A 15,831-nucleotide genomic window follows, 5' to 3' on the forward strand; every position below is an offset into this window, starting at 1 on the left:
GTGCCTAAGACATTTGACTGCTAACCAGAAGGCTGGTGGTTCAAACCCACCAGCCACTCCTTGGAAGGAAGATTGGGCAATCTACTTCCGTAGAGATACCACCTCAGAAACCCAAGGAGGGGTCGCTATTTTTACTTTAGTTAAGTGGCTCCTAGCACATTTAAAATCCCGTATATGGTTTGCGTTCTATTTGTTTGGATGGTGCTAGTCTGGAACATCTGGGAGGTTCTAGAAAGGCAGGGGCCACACCGGATGCAGATCTCTATCCCCCAGACCACACAGGAGAGCAGGAGTGGGAATGCTGGCTCAGTGGCAGGAAGAATGAACCAGAACAGGGGCCAGCGAACAAGAGCCTGTGGGCCAAATCCGATCTGCCATCTGTTTTTATAAACAATCTTACTGAAATAAATAAAATAAAATTTACGTATTGCCTTTGGAGTCATTGTTGTTGTTGTTGGTCTTATGTGCCGTCGAGTCAAACTGACTCATAGCGACCCCTCCTTGGGTTTCCGAGGCAGTATCACTACGGAAGTAGGACTGCCCAACCTTCCTTCCGAGTCGGAGTCATTAGGTGGCACAAAAAGTCAAGCACTCAACTACTGAACTAAGGTTGATGGTTCAAACCCACCCAGAGACCCCTTGGAAGAAAGGCCTAACTATTGGCTTCCAAAATATCACAACTTCAAAAATCCTACAGAACAGTTCTAGTCTGCACAGATGGGGTCACACGGAGTCAGAATTGACTCTATGGCAATTGTTTAATGGTTCCTTTGCTGTTACAATGGAGGGTTGAGTAGTTATGATAGAAACCAGATGGCCTGCAAACCAAAAAAAACCAAAAAACCCATTGCCACTGAGTCAACTCTGACTTATATCAACCCAATAGGACAAAGTAGAACTGTCCCATAGGGTTTTCAAGGCTGTAAATCTTTACAGAAGCAGACTGCCACATCTTTCTCCTATGGAGTGCTTGGTGGGCTCAAACTGCCAAACTTCTGGTTAGCAGTCAAATGCTTTAGGCACTGCACCACTGAAAATTCAGATCTGTAGGATGGAAGGAAGATCATTTGAAATGGTAAATCAGTGGGCGAATATTTTTTTCTTTTCTTAAATTCTTTAAGACTGTACAATTGATTAAGTAAAAAATAATAACAACGTAAATTGAGGCTTTAAACATATGTATATGTAAAATATGTGTCAACAATAACATGAAGGGTAGGAGGGATGTAAATGTAATTATACTGATGGTAACTGATTCTCCTCACCACTCCTAAAGTTACTTGAGGTCTGACAATACAACCACATCATTTTTACAAAATCCTAGCAGGGTTTTTTTGAGAACTTGCAAGTTGATTCCAATTTTTATTGGAAATAAATGTCCAAGAGTAGCCAAGACACCAATGAAAGAAAGGGTGGAGATGCCTTCCCCAACTGTATTATTGCAATGCACTATCAGTGTAGGAGCCCTGGTCGTGCAGTGGTTAAAGTGTTTTGCTGCAAACAGAAAGGTCCGCAGTTCTAACACACTGCTTCCCCATGGGAAAAAGATGTGGTGAACTGTTTCTGTACAGTCTTAGAAACCCTATGGGGCAGTTCTACTCTGTTCTCCAGGGTCACTATGAGTCAGAAGAGATTTGACAGCAATGGAGTACAGCATAGTATCAGTGCAGGGACTGACAGACCCACTAAAGAAGCATGTGAGCTTAGAATCTCCCTTCACAAATATATGAAAACCATGAAGAAAGAGGTGGCATTGTAGATACAAGGAGAAGAATAAGTGGCACTGAGATAATTGATTATCTATGTGGAAAAACGAACCTGGATCCAGATGTCACCCTATACACAAAAGTCTCTTCCGGATGGATTAAAGACTTCAATGTGAAAGGCAAAAATTAAGAAAAAAAGCTTCAAAAGAATATCTTTAATGCCTAATGGATAAAGAAGATTTCCTTAAACAAGATGTTGAAAAAAGTGCTAAACACAAGAGAAAAAAAATGATTTTTTTCTACATGAAATTAAAAACATTTATTCATCAAAAGATAGTACAAAGAGAGGAAGAAGACATTGCAACAAATGACTATAACTGAGAAAATATTAATATCTAGAATGTATATTTTTAAACTTTTAGAAACAAATAAGTAAAAAACACAATCCAACAGAAAAATGCACAAAGACTTGAATGGACATTTCACAGAAGAATTTATCAACATATGACCAATATGACAAGATGCTCAACTTTGATGGTAATATAGGAAGTTTAGGTTTGGCTATATTAATCTGTATGCTGAGCAAATAATCCGAGAAGCTGAAGTAGAATCAGGCTTGGTATCAGGATTGGAGGAAGACTCATTAGCAACCTGTGATACACAGATGACACAACTTTGTCTGTTGAAAGTGTGGATGGCTTGAAGAATTTACTGATGAAGATTAAAGACTACAGTCTGCAGTATGGATTACATCTAACATAAAGTTCTCCTGTATGTGGTCAAGGGAGGTTTATTTATTATTATTTTTTTTAACATGAGACATAATAAATACATTAGAATGGCTGTCTATGGTAGGGGAGAGTAAGAGTGGGAATAGAGGATTACCCAAACCAAAACCAAACCCACTGCCGCTGAGTCAATTTTGACTCATAGCAATCCTATATGACAGAGTAGAACTGTCCCATAGGATTTGCAAGGCTGTATATGCTGGAATGCTCCTTAGAAGCAAGAACGGCCAGACTTTGTCTCACCTACTTTTGTCATGTTGTCAGAAGGGACCATTCCCTGCAGAAGGATATCATGCTTGGTAAGGTGGAGGGTCAGTGAAAAAGGGGAAGATGCTCACTGAGATGGACTGACACAGTGGCTGCAGCGATGGGCTCAAGCCCAGTAACAATTCTGAGGATGGTGTGAGACCAGGCAGTGTTCCGATCTGTTGTACATGGGGTCACTGTGACTCTGAGCTGACTTGAAGGCACCTGCTTGGTTATCTAGTGCTGCTCTGATAAGACTGTACCACAAATGGGAAGGCCTTAACAAACAGGAGTTTATTCTCTTACAGTTTGGAGGCTTTAAGTCTGAGTTCGAAGTGCCAGGCTCTAGGGGCTGGGTGAAAGCCCCTCGACCTTGGGCTCCAGCTCTGCCTTCTGCTCCCAGCCCACTGAAGCTAGAGGCTTTTCTTCACTCAGACAGCTGCTGGCTGCTGAGACTGACAAGCCCAAGGCTGACAAGTAAAAAGGCACAGTCCTGATGTTACCAAACCACACAGCAGGCTGTTAATTGAAGTCCATTGAAAGTCCCAAGGTTGGCAGAGCATGGCAGGCTGCTGAACAATGACATGGCTACATGCAGGGTTCAAGTGTGCCACAAGCTAGAGACCATTCCCCAAGCCTTCTCCTTATATATGGGAAGCAGACCGCGTCCCTAAGGCAGCTACTCAGCTGCTCACAGTAGATCCCACCATGGAGCTGATAACCAGTCTCATCATGGGGAATACTACATCCAGCTGCCCAGCCACTCAACCAGGCCCAGCCAAGTTGACACACAAACTGAACTACCATAGCACCTAAGAACAACAATAACAATCTTCATGTAAGTAGACTGTCACATTTGTCTCCTGTGGAGAGGCTGGTGGGTTTGAACTGCTGACCTCTTGGTTAGCAGCTGAGTACTTTAACCATTGCACCATCAGTGCTACTTGAGTGGAGGGTTAAGTGGAAAAAAAAATAAAACAAGAGGGGGCTCTATATGGTCAAAGATGACAATGTGCTATGAATGGCAGAGAGTGGAGGAACTATACGCTGGGGAAGGGGCTGGAGTGGGGGGTGAGGAGTGGCAAACAGACAGAAGATAAGCATCACCTTCTTCTCCCCTCTGTTCTTTATTGTGCAAGCAAACTGTCCAATTTGCAGATCCTTTGATACTTGCAGATAATAATTTTTTTTATCCCTTTTACTTCCATGTGCTTCCCAAGGCAAGAACTGGAACCTTGGAAAGAATAAATAGATTGGTGGTTATATTTCTCAGAGACCAATCAATGCTCTGCAGCATCCTGGAAGAGTGCCAGAGGGCCCAGGTAAAATGCATTCAAGAGATTGCATCTGGGCTGATAAGAGACCTTCTCTGGTGATTCCTGAGCTGTCATCAGACAAAGAGGATTTCATTCATCAGAGACCTGAAGGTCAGTCTTGTTTCTACCTTCTTCTCCCAAATGTGGGCAGACTGTCAGCTTGCAGGACAGTAGTATCTGCTGAACTGCAGCAGTTTACTTCCTTGCCAGGAAATTTTCTGTGAAGGGATTGGGTATCCTGGGACAAAGGGCTACAGAGCTGAGACAATGACCCGGCTGTGTGCTCCCAACCAGTGGGCCTGAGACAACTGCTGGGGACATTTTTGTTGGGTTACTGCACACCCACAAATAGTTGCTTATAAAAAGAAAATAAAAACTTAACAATTAGAGGGCTACAGCATTTAGAAAAGTATTTAGAAAAGTCATTTGAAAACAAACAGATATGTAGATACACTGCTAATTCTTGCAAAAGACTCTAAATTGTTCTCCCAGCCTCCAATCTCTCCCACATCAATCCATTCTGCACATTGTGGCAGTATTTATCTTTTTAAAGCATAGATCTAACCTTGTCACTTCCTTGTTCAAGCATCTTCAGGGGCACCTCACTGCCATTAATGTAACCCGGCATTGAAGATCTTTCATACGGGAGCCTCTCCTTCCCTTCCCAGCCCGTCTCTCACTACACTCCTGGACTTCTTGTAACCAAAAAGAAGCTTGTCTGTGCTACAAGGTTCTCTTCTTTATTGCTCTCCTCCTCCTCCTCCTCTTCCCCTGATTCCTACTCAATCTTTCAGTCTTAGTTTAGATGTCATTTCTTCTGGGGAGCCTTCACTAATACCCCTGCCCTACCCATCAAGTTCTAGGTTGAGCTAGGTGCCCAGCGAAGGAGCTCTGGTAGCACAGTGCCTAAGGCACTTACTGCTAACCAGAAGGCTGGTGGTTCAAACCCACCAGCCACTCCTCAGAAGGAAGGTTGGGCAATCTACTTCCATAGTGATACCGCCTCGGAAACCCAAGGAGGGGTTGGTATGAGTCGGGTCCAACTCGATGGCAAATAACAAAATAACAACAACAGGTGCCCTAGTAAGAGACTTACACAGCACCCTGAACATCATAAAAGAAATTGCTCTCTATTGTGATTGCTTGCTTTATTTTTTAAGTTAAAGTTGTTTATTTGTCTTCTCTGCTAGACATAAGTTCTGTAAGGTCAGGGACCGTGTCTATCTTGCTCACCATTGTATTTCTAGTGCTTGGTATGCATTCAGGAAAGCAAGCAAGCAAGAAGAAACAAGTAAATGGAACATTCTTCATTGACTCCAAAGTTTTATTCTTGCTTTTCCTCACACCTGATTGGTCTTTGACTCAAATTACTAAAATCAATAAAAGGGGACATCACTACCAATCCTTCAGAAATAAGAAGGATTATATGTGAAATTCTTACCCAAACCACACATGTACAAGCACTTAATTTATGATAAAAGTCACACTACAGTAAAGCAGAGAAAGGATGGCTTTCTAAAAAAAAAAAAAAAAAAAAATGGTACTGAGTAAATGGATATCTATAAGGAAGAAATGAATCTTAGCCTCTGCACACCCACAAATACAAAACTCAATTTCAGATGGATCATATATCTAAATATAAAAAGTAAAACAAGACTTTTGGAAGAAAACATAGAAGATCTTTATGATCTTGATGTAGGCAAACCAAAACCAAACCCTCAAGTCAATTCCAACTCATAGTGACTCCCACTGGGATTCTGAAGTGGTAAATCTTTACAGAAGTAGATTGCCCTCTCTTTCTTCCATGGAGTGGCTGATGGGTTTGAATCACCAACCTTCTGGTTAGCAGTCAAATGTCTTAGGCACTGCAACACCAGAGCTCCATTGAGGTAGGCAAAGATGTCTTAAATAGGATACAAAGAGCATTAACTATAAATGAAAACACTGATTAACATATAGATTGGAAGTTTATTTTCATTAAAAGATTTTAAAAAAGGCAAGCCCCAGAATAGAAAAACTATAGAATTATGGCTCCGAGTCACCCTCTGGACCTGGAATTGAACTCACTCATGGCTTAACTCAGACAAACAAAAGACAGGCCTATGAGCTAAGCACCTATATCAAGGAGATGCACTCCTCAGAACAGTCAACCTTGGGAGGTTAGAGGGCAGCATTTGCATAGGGAGAAAGGTAGGGAGGCAGGAATGCATAGGCAAGAGAGGAAAGGGTAATCATGGGGAGGAAGAAGGAGGAGAGCCGTTGCACTGTGGGGAATGTAACCAGTGTCACAAAACAAAATGTGTATGAACTGTTGAATGTGAAACAAATCTGCCTTGTAAAATTTCACCCAAATCAAAATCAAAATTAAAAAAAGAGAGAGAGAGAGAGAGAGACAAAAAAGAAAAGACAAAAGTAGAAAAACCCAAAAGTTGATTTTTGGAGAAGATAAAAAAATTGACAAGCTTTTAGCTGGACTGACCAATACAAATAGAAGACAAAGACTCAAATCACTCTGGTGTATGTTTTGCTGTTTGTATTCTGAACAATAATAACAACAAAATAAATCAAATTTTAAAAAGACTCAAATTGCTAAAATCAATAAAAGGGGACATCACTACCAATATTTCAGAAATAAAAAGAATTGTGAGTGAACACTATAAAAAATTGTATGCCAACAAATAGCTAACATACATGAAATAGACAAATTCCTAGAAGACACAAACTACCACAACTGACTCAAGAACAAACAGGAAATCTGAAAAGAAGAGATTGAATTAGTATTATAATTCAAAACAACATCTCAAAAGAAAAGGCAAGACTCAAATGGGTTAATTGGTCAATTCTAACTGTTTAAGGACGAATTACCACCAACCTTTCACAAACTCTTCCAAAAAACAGAATAGGAATGAACACTTCCTAGCTCATTCTATGAGGCCAATATTACTCTGATACAAAGATAAGACAGAGGTATCACTAGAAAAGCAAACTAGAGACCAACATCTCTGGTGAATATAGATGCAAATAACCTCAACAAAACAGTAGTGAGCAGAATCCAGCAGCTTTTCAAAGGATTTTACACCAGGGCAAAGTGTGATTTATCCCAGAAATGCAAGGTTGGTTTAATACATGAAATTCAATATAAACACCATATTAATAGAATAAAGGGGGAAAAAAAAACTACATCATCATTTCAATCGATGAAGAGAAAGCATTTGAAACAATCCAGTGTCCTTTCACAGGGGGAAAAACATTCAACAAACTAAAATAGAAATAAACTTTCTCAATCTGATAAAAGTCATCTATGAATAACCCACATCTAACATCAAATATAATGGTGAAAGACTGGATATTTTCTCCTTAAGATCCAGAAGACAAGGATGTCCACTCTCACCACTTCTATTCAACATGGTATTAGAAGTTTTAGCCAGGACAATCAGGCCAGAAAAGTAAATAAAAAACATCTATATTGGAAAGGAAGAAATATAACGATCTCTCTTTCTCATCTATCTGTCTATCATCTATCTACCAAAATGTTCATAGTTGCAGTAGTTTTTTTTTTTTTTTTTTTAATTGTGATTTGGGTAAAAGTTTACAGAGCAAATTCACTTTCTGTACAGCAGTTCACACACACGTTGTCTCATGATATTGACTACAATTTACTGCAATGCAACAGCTCCCCTCCCACTTCCTCCTGATAGTTAGCTCTTCCCTGTGTACATCCCTCCATGCACTCTTGCCCCCTGAACTGTCTCCCTGTGCATAAACAGCCCTTCTTTCTCCCATGATTGTTCTCTCCAAGGAGTGTATCTACCTCAGGTACATGTTCAACACTTATGCCTGTCTTTTGTTTGGCTGGAAGCCACAGGTGTGGGTTCAATTCCAGACCTGAAGGGCAGCTAGGAACCATAGTCTCAGTGGTTCCACCAGGATCTATCAGACCAGCAAACCTGGTCCCTCATTTTTTTTTCCCAAATGATTTTGAGTTTTGTTCCACATTGTTCTCCCTCTCTATCCAGCATCTCCTACATAGTTCCCCTTCCAAGTGGTTGACAGTGGTAACTGGGCACCATATAGTTCTTCTGGTCTCATAGTCATATAGGCTGAGGATTTCAAAGTGAACCAGTCACGAGAACTAATTGTTTCCATGAATCTTTGGTTTTCTTCATTCTTTTTTGCTCTGGATGAGGAGAGATCCATTGTTGCATCTAGATGGCTGCTTGCAAGCTTTTAAGATTCCAGTCGCTACTCACCAAAGTAGGAGGTAGCGTTGCAGTCTTTCTTACAGACCCAATCTGGAAACAACTTTCATGTACATCAAACAGTAGAATGGTTAAATAAAATGTTATATTCACATAATGAAAATTTACCAGTAAGATGAGAAGAAATGATCTTCAACGACATGTGATGATATGAACAAATATTACAAACACAATGTCGTGCAAAAGAAACCCTAAACAAAAGAGTACCCACTGTATCAATCTCCTTACAAAAGGTTCAAAACCAGAATTGTTCTGTTTGAAGTCAGGATAGCAGTTACCCTTTGTGGGTAAGTAGGATAGGAGGAGGAAAAGGGAGGCTTCTGGGGTCCAAGAAATGCTTTATTTCTTGATTTTCTTGCTGGTTACATGAGTGTCCTTATTTTGTAAAAATTCATTGAGCTGAACGCACACACACACAGATATGTACTTCAATAAAACAAATAAAAACTGTACTTAAAAATTCCTACCTATTCTTCAAAGCTTTTTTTTTTTTTTTAAATAACTCCTTTTTGACATTCACAAAGTCACAGAGTCTCTGGGATACCTATAATTGAGGTAACTCTACCTCCTCTGTGATTTCACAGCACTTTGTGAACTCCTTGACCACTTAGCCCCACCTGGACCTTTGGGGACCTGGATTCCAGTACCAGACACTTTCCAGATGAGTGACCATGAGCAAGTCCCCCACAACCCTTCAAAATTATTAGCTGCAAGAGGTCCAGAGCCAAGCTCAGAGGTATGATGCTTACAACCATACCAAAGAACTAGTTTGGTACAGACATCATTGCTGTTGCTGTTGAGCATAGCTTCCACAGCCAAGTCCATGGATACTGGCTTCTAGACAATACTGACCCTATCACTGCTGCTAGAACCCCTGATGTTGCTGCCTCTTGAAATGGAGGGGGCCACCAGAAAATTTTCTGCACAGTTCCTTCTCCTTTAGATTTCCAGCTTCTGGATTTAAAGTACAGGGCAGAGCCTAGGTCATATGCTCTCACCCTAGTTGCATGGGATTCTGGGAAATTGAGTATACAGCTTTTTAAAGCTTTTATAGCAGGAGATGGTCTTACTTCTTAAAGCAGATGATTCCCCAAGCATGGAAAATGTCACTAGAAGAGTGACTAATTGACATAATTGGATCACCCAAGGTCAAGTTACTTCCCTGAGCCTGTATCCTCCCTCCTAGAATAGTGATAATAATGTCTCCTACACATGAAAGTTGTAAGGGTTAAGAGAATTCACAGGCGTAAAGGTTCTATCATACATCTGGCACATTGTAGAAGCTTAGTAAATGTCATTACTGGTGATTTGTGTTTCATTCTAACACCTCCTATACTCCTGGGGTCCTCTTGGCATCTGAGCACCTTGGGCATTTAACTGCAGGCTGTGAGATGGGATTCCTTTTCTATTATTTCAGCAAGTCAACAAACTTACTAATTCATAGAAAGATCTGCTGATGGCACCCCATCCTTTTCATCAGTGTTCAGAAGTGGTAACATAATGTTGGAAAAGACTCAGGCTTCCAACAGGGAAAGGAAGTTTATAGAAAAGGCTAGCTCTAATCTTAATTGAAATCAACTCCACACGTTTGATTGAATTTTTTTTATTTTTAAAACATTTTCTTTAAGCATTTAATATCTTTTATTGACCAGGGGCAATAAGGCAGCTTCTGCTTAGTTAAGAAAGGCACCTTGTCAGAAACAAAATATATACCTGCGTTGTAAGATCCCTGCCACATGAGACCTGCTGTGGACTCCTTGAGAGCAGGGACTGTCTTAACGTGTTTAGTAGCACCTCAACTTGCACACAGAAGCCCTGAAAAGATGTTTATTGAGTTTATCTTTATTGGTTAAAAACAATTCACTAAACCCTTCTCTCTCTCTCCCCGTTACTACTCCACTTCACCTTTTTCCTCTACTTCCAACCATTCGTTTAGCCAAAAAACATACATTAGAGGACAACCCCAGGAAGATTCCACCATGGGCAAAAGAGTTTGGCTTTAGGGATGGAACATTCCAATTTTTTTTTTTTTTTTTCCTGTAAGCAGAATATGTTTAAGAAGCATGTGTTTTGGGGGTTAGAGTTCTCAAAGAAATGACTTTGTCTTGGTTTGATGTCATCTTGTTCCTTGGGCCTAAGTGGTAGGGTGAATGAAGCAGGTAGGAATATCTAGAACTCTCACGGGATTTGAAAGGAGCTCTGGTTGTGTAGTGCCTAAGGCACTTGACTGCTAACCAGAAAGCTGGAGGTTCAAATCCATCAGCCACTCCTCAGAAGGAAGATGGGGCTATCTACTTCCATAGTGATACTGCCTTGGAAACCCAAGGAGGGGTCGCTACGAGTTGGGTCCGACTTGACGGCACATAACAACAACAAATGGGCTTCGATAGGCCTTCTTTGGCTGCAATAATGGAAGCCCAAAGGAGGTTACCAAAGTGGCTTTGCTCTCACTTTCAGCCTGGAAGCTAGACCCCAACCTCCACTCACAGACATGGATAAACCTGCTTTCCTCTTGCTCGGCCCACAAAAGGATCCTCGCTTCTTTGAGCCAGGATGGCAGGGCATGAATGTGATAGAACAAAAAGATGAACTTTGGAGCTAGAGAGACCTGGTTTGGAGTCCTGGCTTTGAACTTACTAGCTATGGGACTTTGGGCAAGAACCTTTTCTATTTGAGTCCCAGTTTTATTTGCAAAATGGAAAAGATAAAAATTCCTAGGGTTATTGGGAAAATTAAATCCTATGAAATAATTTGTTATAGGACTTTGCAAAGTGCCTAGTAGTTCACGGATATTTAAACATGGGAGGAAGAAAAGATGACTGGGAGGAAGACTTTGCCAGTCTTTTTCCAAGTATTCAAGTATTTTTATAGGGGGTGACATGAGTTGTGTGACCCTGGGTAAATCCTCTTTCCTCTCTGAGCCTCAACTTCCCCTCAAGAGGGATTTCTGACCCCAAGAGGGAAATAATCCCAGAACTTGAAGTTAAAAGTCAGAATGTGTCACTTTCTGTAACAAAATAAAGATTTATTACCTTGGTTCTAAGATGCCATCAATTTAAGATGCACAATTAATTTAAAAACTACATGAATGGATCCATCAGTTGTAAGACACAGTCTGATTTCAGAATGATGCTGGCTCCCATTTATTACGCATCTGCTAGGCACCAAACAAAGGAGCCCTGGTGACACAGTGGTTAAGTGCTCACTGCTAACTGAAAAGGAGCTCTGGTGGCATAGTGGCTAAGGCACTTGGCCGCTAACCAGAAGGCTGGCGGTTCAAACCCACCAGCCACCCTTGGAAGGAAGACTGGGCAATCTACCACCTCGGAAATCCAAGGAGGAGTCACCATGAGTCGGATCCGACTCAACAGCAGTGAGTTTGGTTTTTGGTTTGGCTAACCGAAAGGTCGGGGTTCAAACCACCAGCTGCCCCACAGGAGAAAAGATCTGGTGATCTGCTCTTGTACAGACTGCTGTTATGTGCTAATCCTACAGAACAGGTAGAACTTCCCCATAGGATTTCCAAGGCTGTAATCTTTATGGAAGCAGATTGCCACATCTTTCTCTTGCGGAGAAGTTGGTGGGTTTGAATCACTGACCTTTTGGTTAGTAGCTGAGCACTTAAACATTGTGCCACCAGGGCTCCTTCTATAAAGTTTAAACCTACTGCCATCGAGCCAATTCTGACTCATAGCGACCATCATTGGGTTTCCAAGGCTATAAATCTTTACAGAAATAGATTGCCTCATCTTCCTCGTGTGGAGCAGCTGGTGGGTTTGAACCACTGACCTCTGGTTAGCAGCCAAATGCCTTACTCCATAAAGTTTACAGCCTAGGAAATCCCATGGGGCAGTGCTACTCTGTCCTATAGGGTTGCTATGAGTCGGAATCGACTGGACAGCACATAACAACAATAAAAGGTGCCAAGCACCATGGGAAGTGCTTTACTAAGTCTCTGTTATAATAACTCACTGAGGCAGGTGTTATCATTCCCACTTCATAGATTAGGAAACTGAAGATGGAGTCACTTTTCCAAGGCCACACAAACAGGAAGAGGGGCCTGGAAGAAGGTCTCTCTATTTCCAAAATGTTTTTCCATCTCAGTAGATTGCTTTCCAGGCTACAGAATCTAAGAAAACAAAAAATACCACTCACTGCCATCAATTCGATTCCAATTTACAGTGATCTCCACTGGGTTTCTGAGGTGGTAAATATTTGTGGAAGTAGATTGCTCCATCTTCCTTCTGTGGAGCAACTGGTAGGTTTGAACTGCCAGCCTTCTGGTTAGCAGGCAAATGCCTTAGGCACCGTACCACCAGTACAACTCCTTATGGAGCTCTGAACAACTCTATTAGAGAAATGGTTTGTAAGTATAGTATGATACTGTCAACATTCCTTGAATCTCTACAAGGTGACCTGGAAGGACATAGGTAACAAATTATAGATTAGAGTTATAAATCTAATCTACAATCAAATTATGATTAGAGTTATAATCTAATCAGTCTCCAAATACTGGTCAATGGAAGGAAAGTGTTAAGAGGAGAATCAGGGTTGCTTGCAATCCAAATACATGGAACCAAGAAATGAGACTGGGTCAGGGTTTCTCAGCCCTGTTGGAGAGGGAGCCCTCACCAGCCATCCTGGTTGCTCCAGGCCTGTGAGCAGTGTAGCAAGCTCAACCTAAAGGCCATTATTCTTTAGGTCACTTTTCCTTTCATTTTGACTCTCTACTAATGAAGTAGAAAACTTTTGAGAAGAATTCAGGCTTTCCTGTGACTTTTCTGAAAGAGGAAAACGTGCTGACCAATTGTCAGGACCCAGCTAGTTGTCATCTAGTACTGGAAAAAGTTAGTTTTCTGATTAGTTAATCCAAGTTTGTTCCCCTGTGCCTTGATATGGGATTGAATATTTTGCTCTGCAAAGCTGTGGATTTGGCACTGACTCTTATGTGATGCCAATGGCTGACCCTGTTGTGAGGCTCTCAGAAGCATGCTTTGACACCTGACTCCTGACCAGTAGATTCCTGGGCTATCTGTCTGCCTAGCTATAGTGTTTTAGGGAAGAAAGAGCCAAACCCACACCAGTGTATTTCCAACATAACTCTATCTCATCAGATGACAAAAGAAAGTTCTGCAGCTTTTTGGTAGGGTGGAAGCACAGACATGGGTGTCGTTGGGGTGGGGCAGGCCGGCGCAGGGCCAGGGGTTGCATGAAGCGTCAAGGATTGCATAAAAGATGCCTCTGTTGATCTGGCTGGAAGAACTCAGAGTGAAGCTGCCAGAGGAGAAATGTGCTTCTTGCTTTTGTCTCTGGAGAAGGCTCTTTGAATGGTGGCTGAGACAGCGCAAGGGTGAGGGTCACCGGTTCTCCACGTGGACGTCGGCAGGGGTGAAGGTCACAGTTGCAGGCTGTTGACTGCTGTTGCTGTTTGGGCCCAGGGCAGAAGGGGAGGTTGACTTGGGGCCCTTGGGCTCCAGCTCCCGCCTGGTCCTCATTTTCCTGTAATGAGATACATATGCCAGGTTGAACCTTTCCCCTTATATGCTGTGGGGAATGGGCTCTGTGAATATTGTTCTCATGAAGAGATTAATATAGATCATTATTAAATTACATTACTTAATCACCAACCACAGACTTTAACAACGAGAAGTCACCTCAGCCATCTGCTAGTCTGATCCATCAACGTTTTGTTTAACCTAGATTAGATATTTAATTTTATTTGTTTCTATTAATGAAGGAGTCAAGTGTCAGACAGTTGCTATATTAAAGACAAACTAAAGATAATAAATTTTTCTGTCCACTGTTGTAGTGTGTGTTTGTAGCCTCACTACACTTGCTAAAGTCATTGGTAGAAATATTTAAGAACATCGTGAATAGTTGAGAAGAGAATGTACATAAAATGCACATCCTGCTTCTCATTTCATTTCTTATGCCACAAAATTTAATAACAAACAATAAGCATTGATTTTAAAGTCTATAATATATTTCAGCTTGTTGGCATATCATTACAAAATTTCTATGAAATGTCCATTCCTCAGAAAAGTTGCACAAATGGCACAATGAACATGTGAATACCCTTCACCTAGATTCACCAGTTGTTAATATTTAGTCACATTTGCTCTTTTTATTTCCCTTTGTTTAAACAAACACACACACACATACATGCACAATATTTTTTCAAATTATTTACCATTTGTGAGTTAATTGCAGTGATCATGCTATTTCACCTCTAAGCACTCCTAAGAAAAGGGCATTTTCCAATATAGCCATAATGCAAATCTCACATTTGGAGACTCTTCCATTGGAAAGATGACAAGATCGAGGCATAGAGAGTTTAACTGACTTGCCTGCTTGTGACAGCACAGATGGAACTCAGGTCTCTTAATTCCCAGCCCAGGCATCAGTGTAAGCAGGGTGGGGTGAATAAAAGGCTCAGAGCTCCAGCAATGAGGGAGGGAGAGTGAAGGGTAAACATTGAGGCTTGATACCATTTCCTGGTTTGGGATAGACTCACACTGTAACACCTTCAAGATTTTTAAAATAACTTTTAATGTTACTGTTATCATTACATGTCGTGGTGGGACTATTCACTTCGAAACTATACAGACTGGGTTTGCCTCTCAACTCTTCCAATTAGGACCGAGTAATCTTGGTCATGTTACTTAATCTTTCCATGCTTCAGTTCCTCCACCAACAAAATTGGGGATAATAGAAGGAAACACTTTATGGGGTTGTTGTGAGGATTAAATGAGTTAATATGAGTAAAGAGCATGAAACCATGCCTGGCATGTGGTAAGAGAGCACTATATGTCAGCTATCTTTACTAATAGTATTAATGTTATTATAAAAGCAATGCATGTTTACTACTTATCTTAGGTATCTAGTGCTGTTATAACAGAAATACCACAAGTAGGTGGCTTTAACAGATATTTACTCTCTTTCAGCAGAGGAAGGAGCTCTTGTAGCATAGTGCCTAAGGCACTTGACTGCTAACTGGAAGGCTGGCAGTTCAAACCCACCAGCCACTCCTCGGAAGGAAGGTTGGGCAATCTACTTCCATAGTGATACTGCCTCGGAAACCCAAGGAGGGATCGCTATGAGTTGGGTCCGACTCAATGGCACATAACAACAACAACAACAACAGTATAGAAGACTAGGAGTCCAAATTCAGGGTACCAGTTCTAGGGGAAGGCTTTCTCTCTGTTGGCTCTGGAAGAAGGTCCTTGTCTTCAACTTGTTTTCCGATTCCTTGGAGATCTCCATGTGGCTTGACATCTATCTTCCCCCACCTCTGCTTCTCTCTATTGCTTGTTCAGTATCTTTTATATCTCAAAAGAGATTGACTCAAGATACACCCTACACTAATTTTGCCTCATTATCATAACAAAAACAACCCATTTCTAAATGTGATTATAACCATGGGCATTTGTTGTTGTTGTTGTTATGTGCTGTTGAGTCGGCCCCAACTCATAGCGACCCCTCCTTGGGTTTCCGAGGCAGTATCACTACGGAAGTA

At 41.3% G+C, this 15,831-nt stretch overlaps 1 protein-coding gene across 1 annotated transcript in view; it reads right to left on the reverse strand.

Moving 5' to 3' along the window:
* Window positions 1-13,672: 13,672 nt before the first annotated feature.
* LOC103192697 (non-compact myelin associated protein) overlaps window positions 13,673-15,831 on the reverse strand; it is a 14,367-nt gene continuing 12,208 nt past the window's right edge. Inside the window, exon 3 of the mRNA XM_007935728.2 lies at window positions 13,673-13,814. Within this exon, the coding sequence (XP_007933919.1) occupies window positions 13,673-13,814 (142 nt within the window). The remainder of the gene's footprint in view (window positions 13,815-15,831) is intronic.

Source organism: Orycteropus afer, unplaced genomic scaffold (assembly GCF_000298275.1).
Source record: "Orycteropus afer afer isolate SDZICR_OR568_19922 unplaced genomic scaffold, OryAfe1.0 scaffold00031, whole genome shotgun sequence".
Classification (NCBI taxonomy): Eukaryota; Metazoa; Chordata; class Mammalia; order Tubulidentata; family Orycteropodidae; genus Orycteropus; species Orycteropus afer.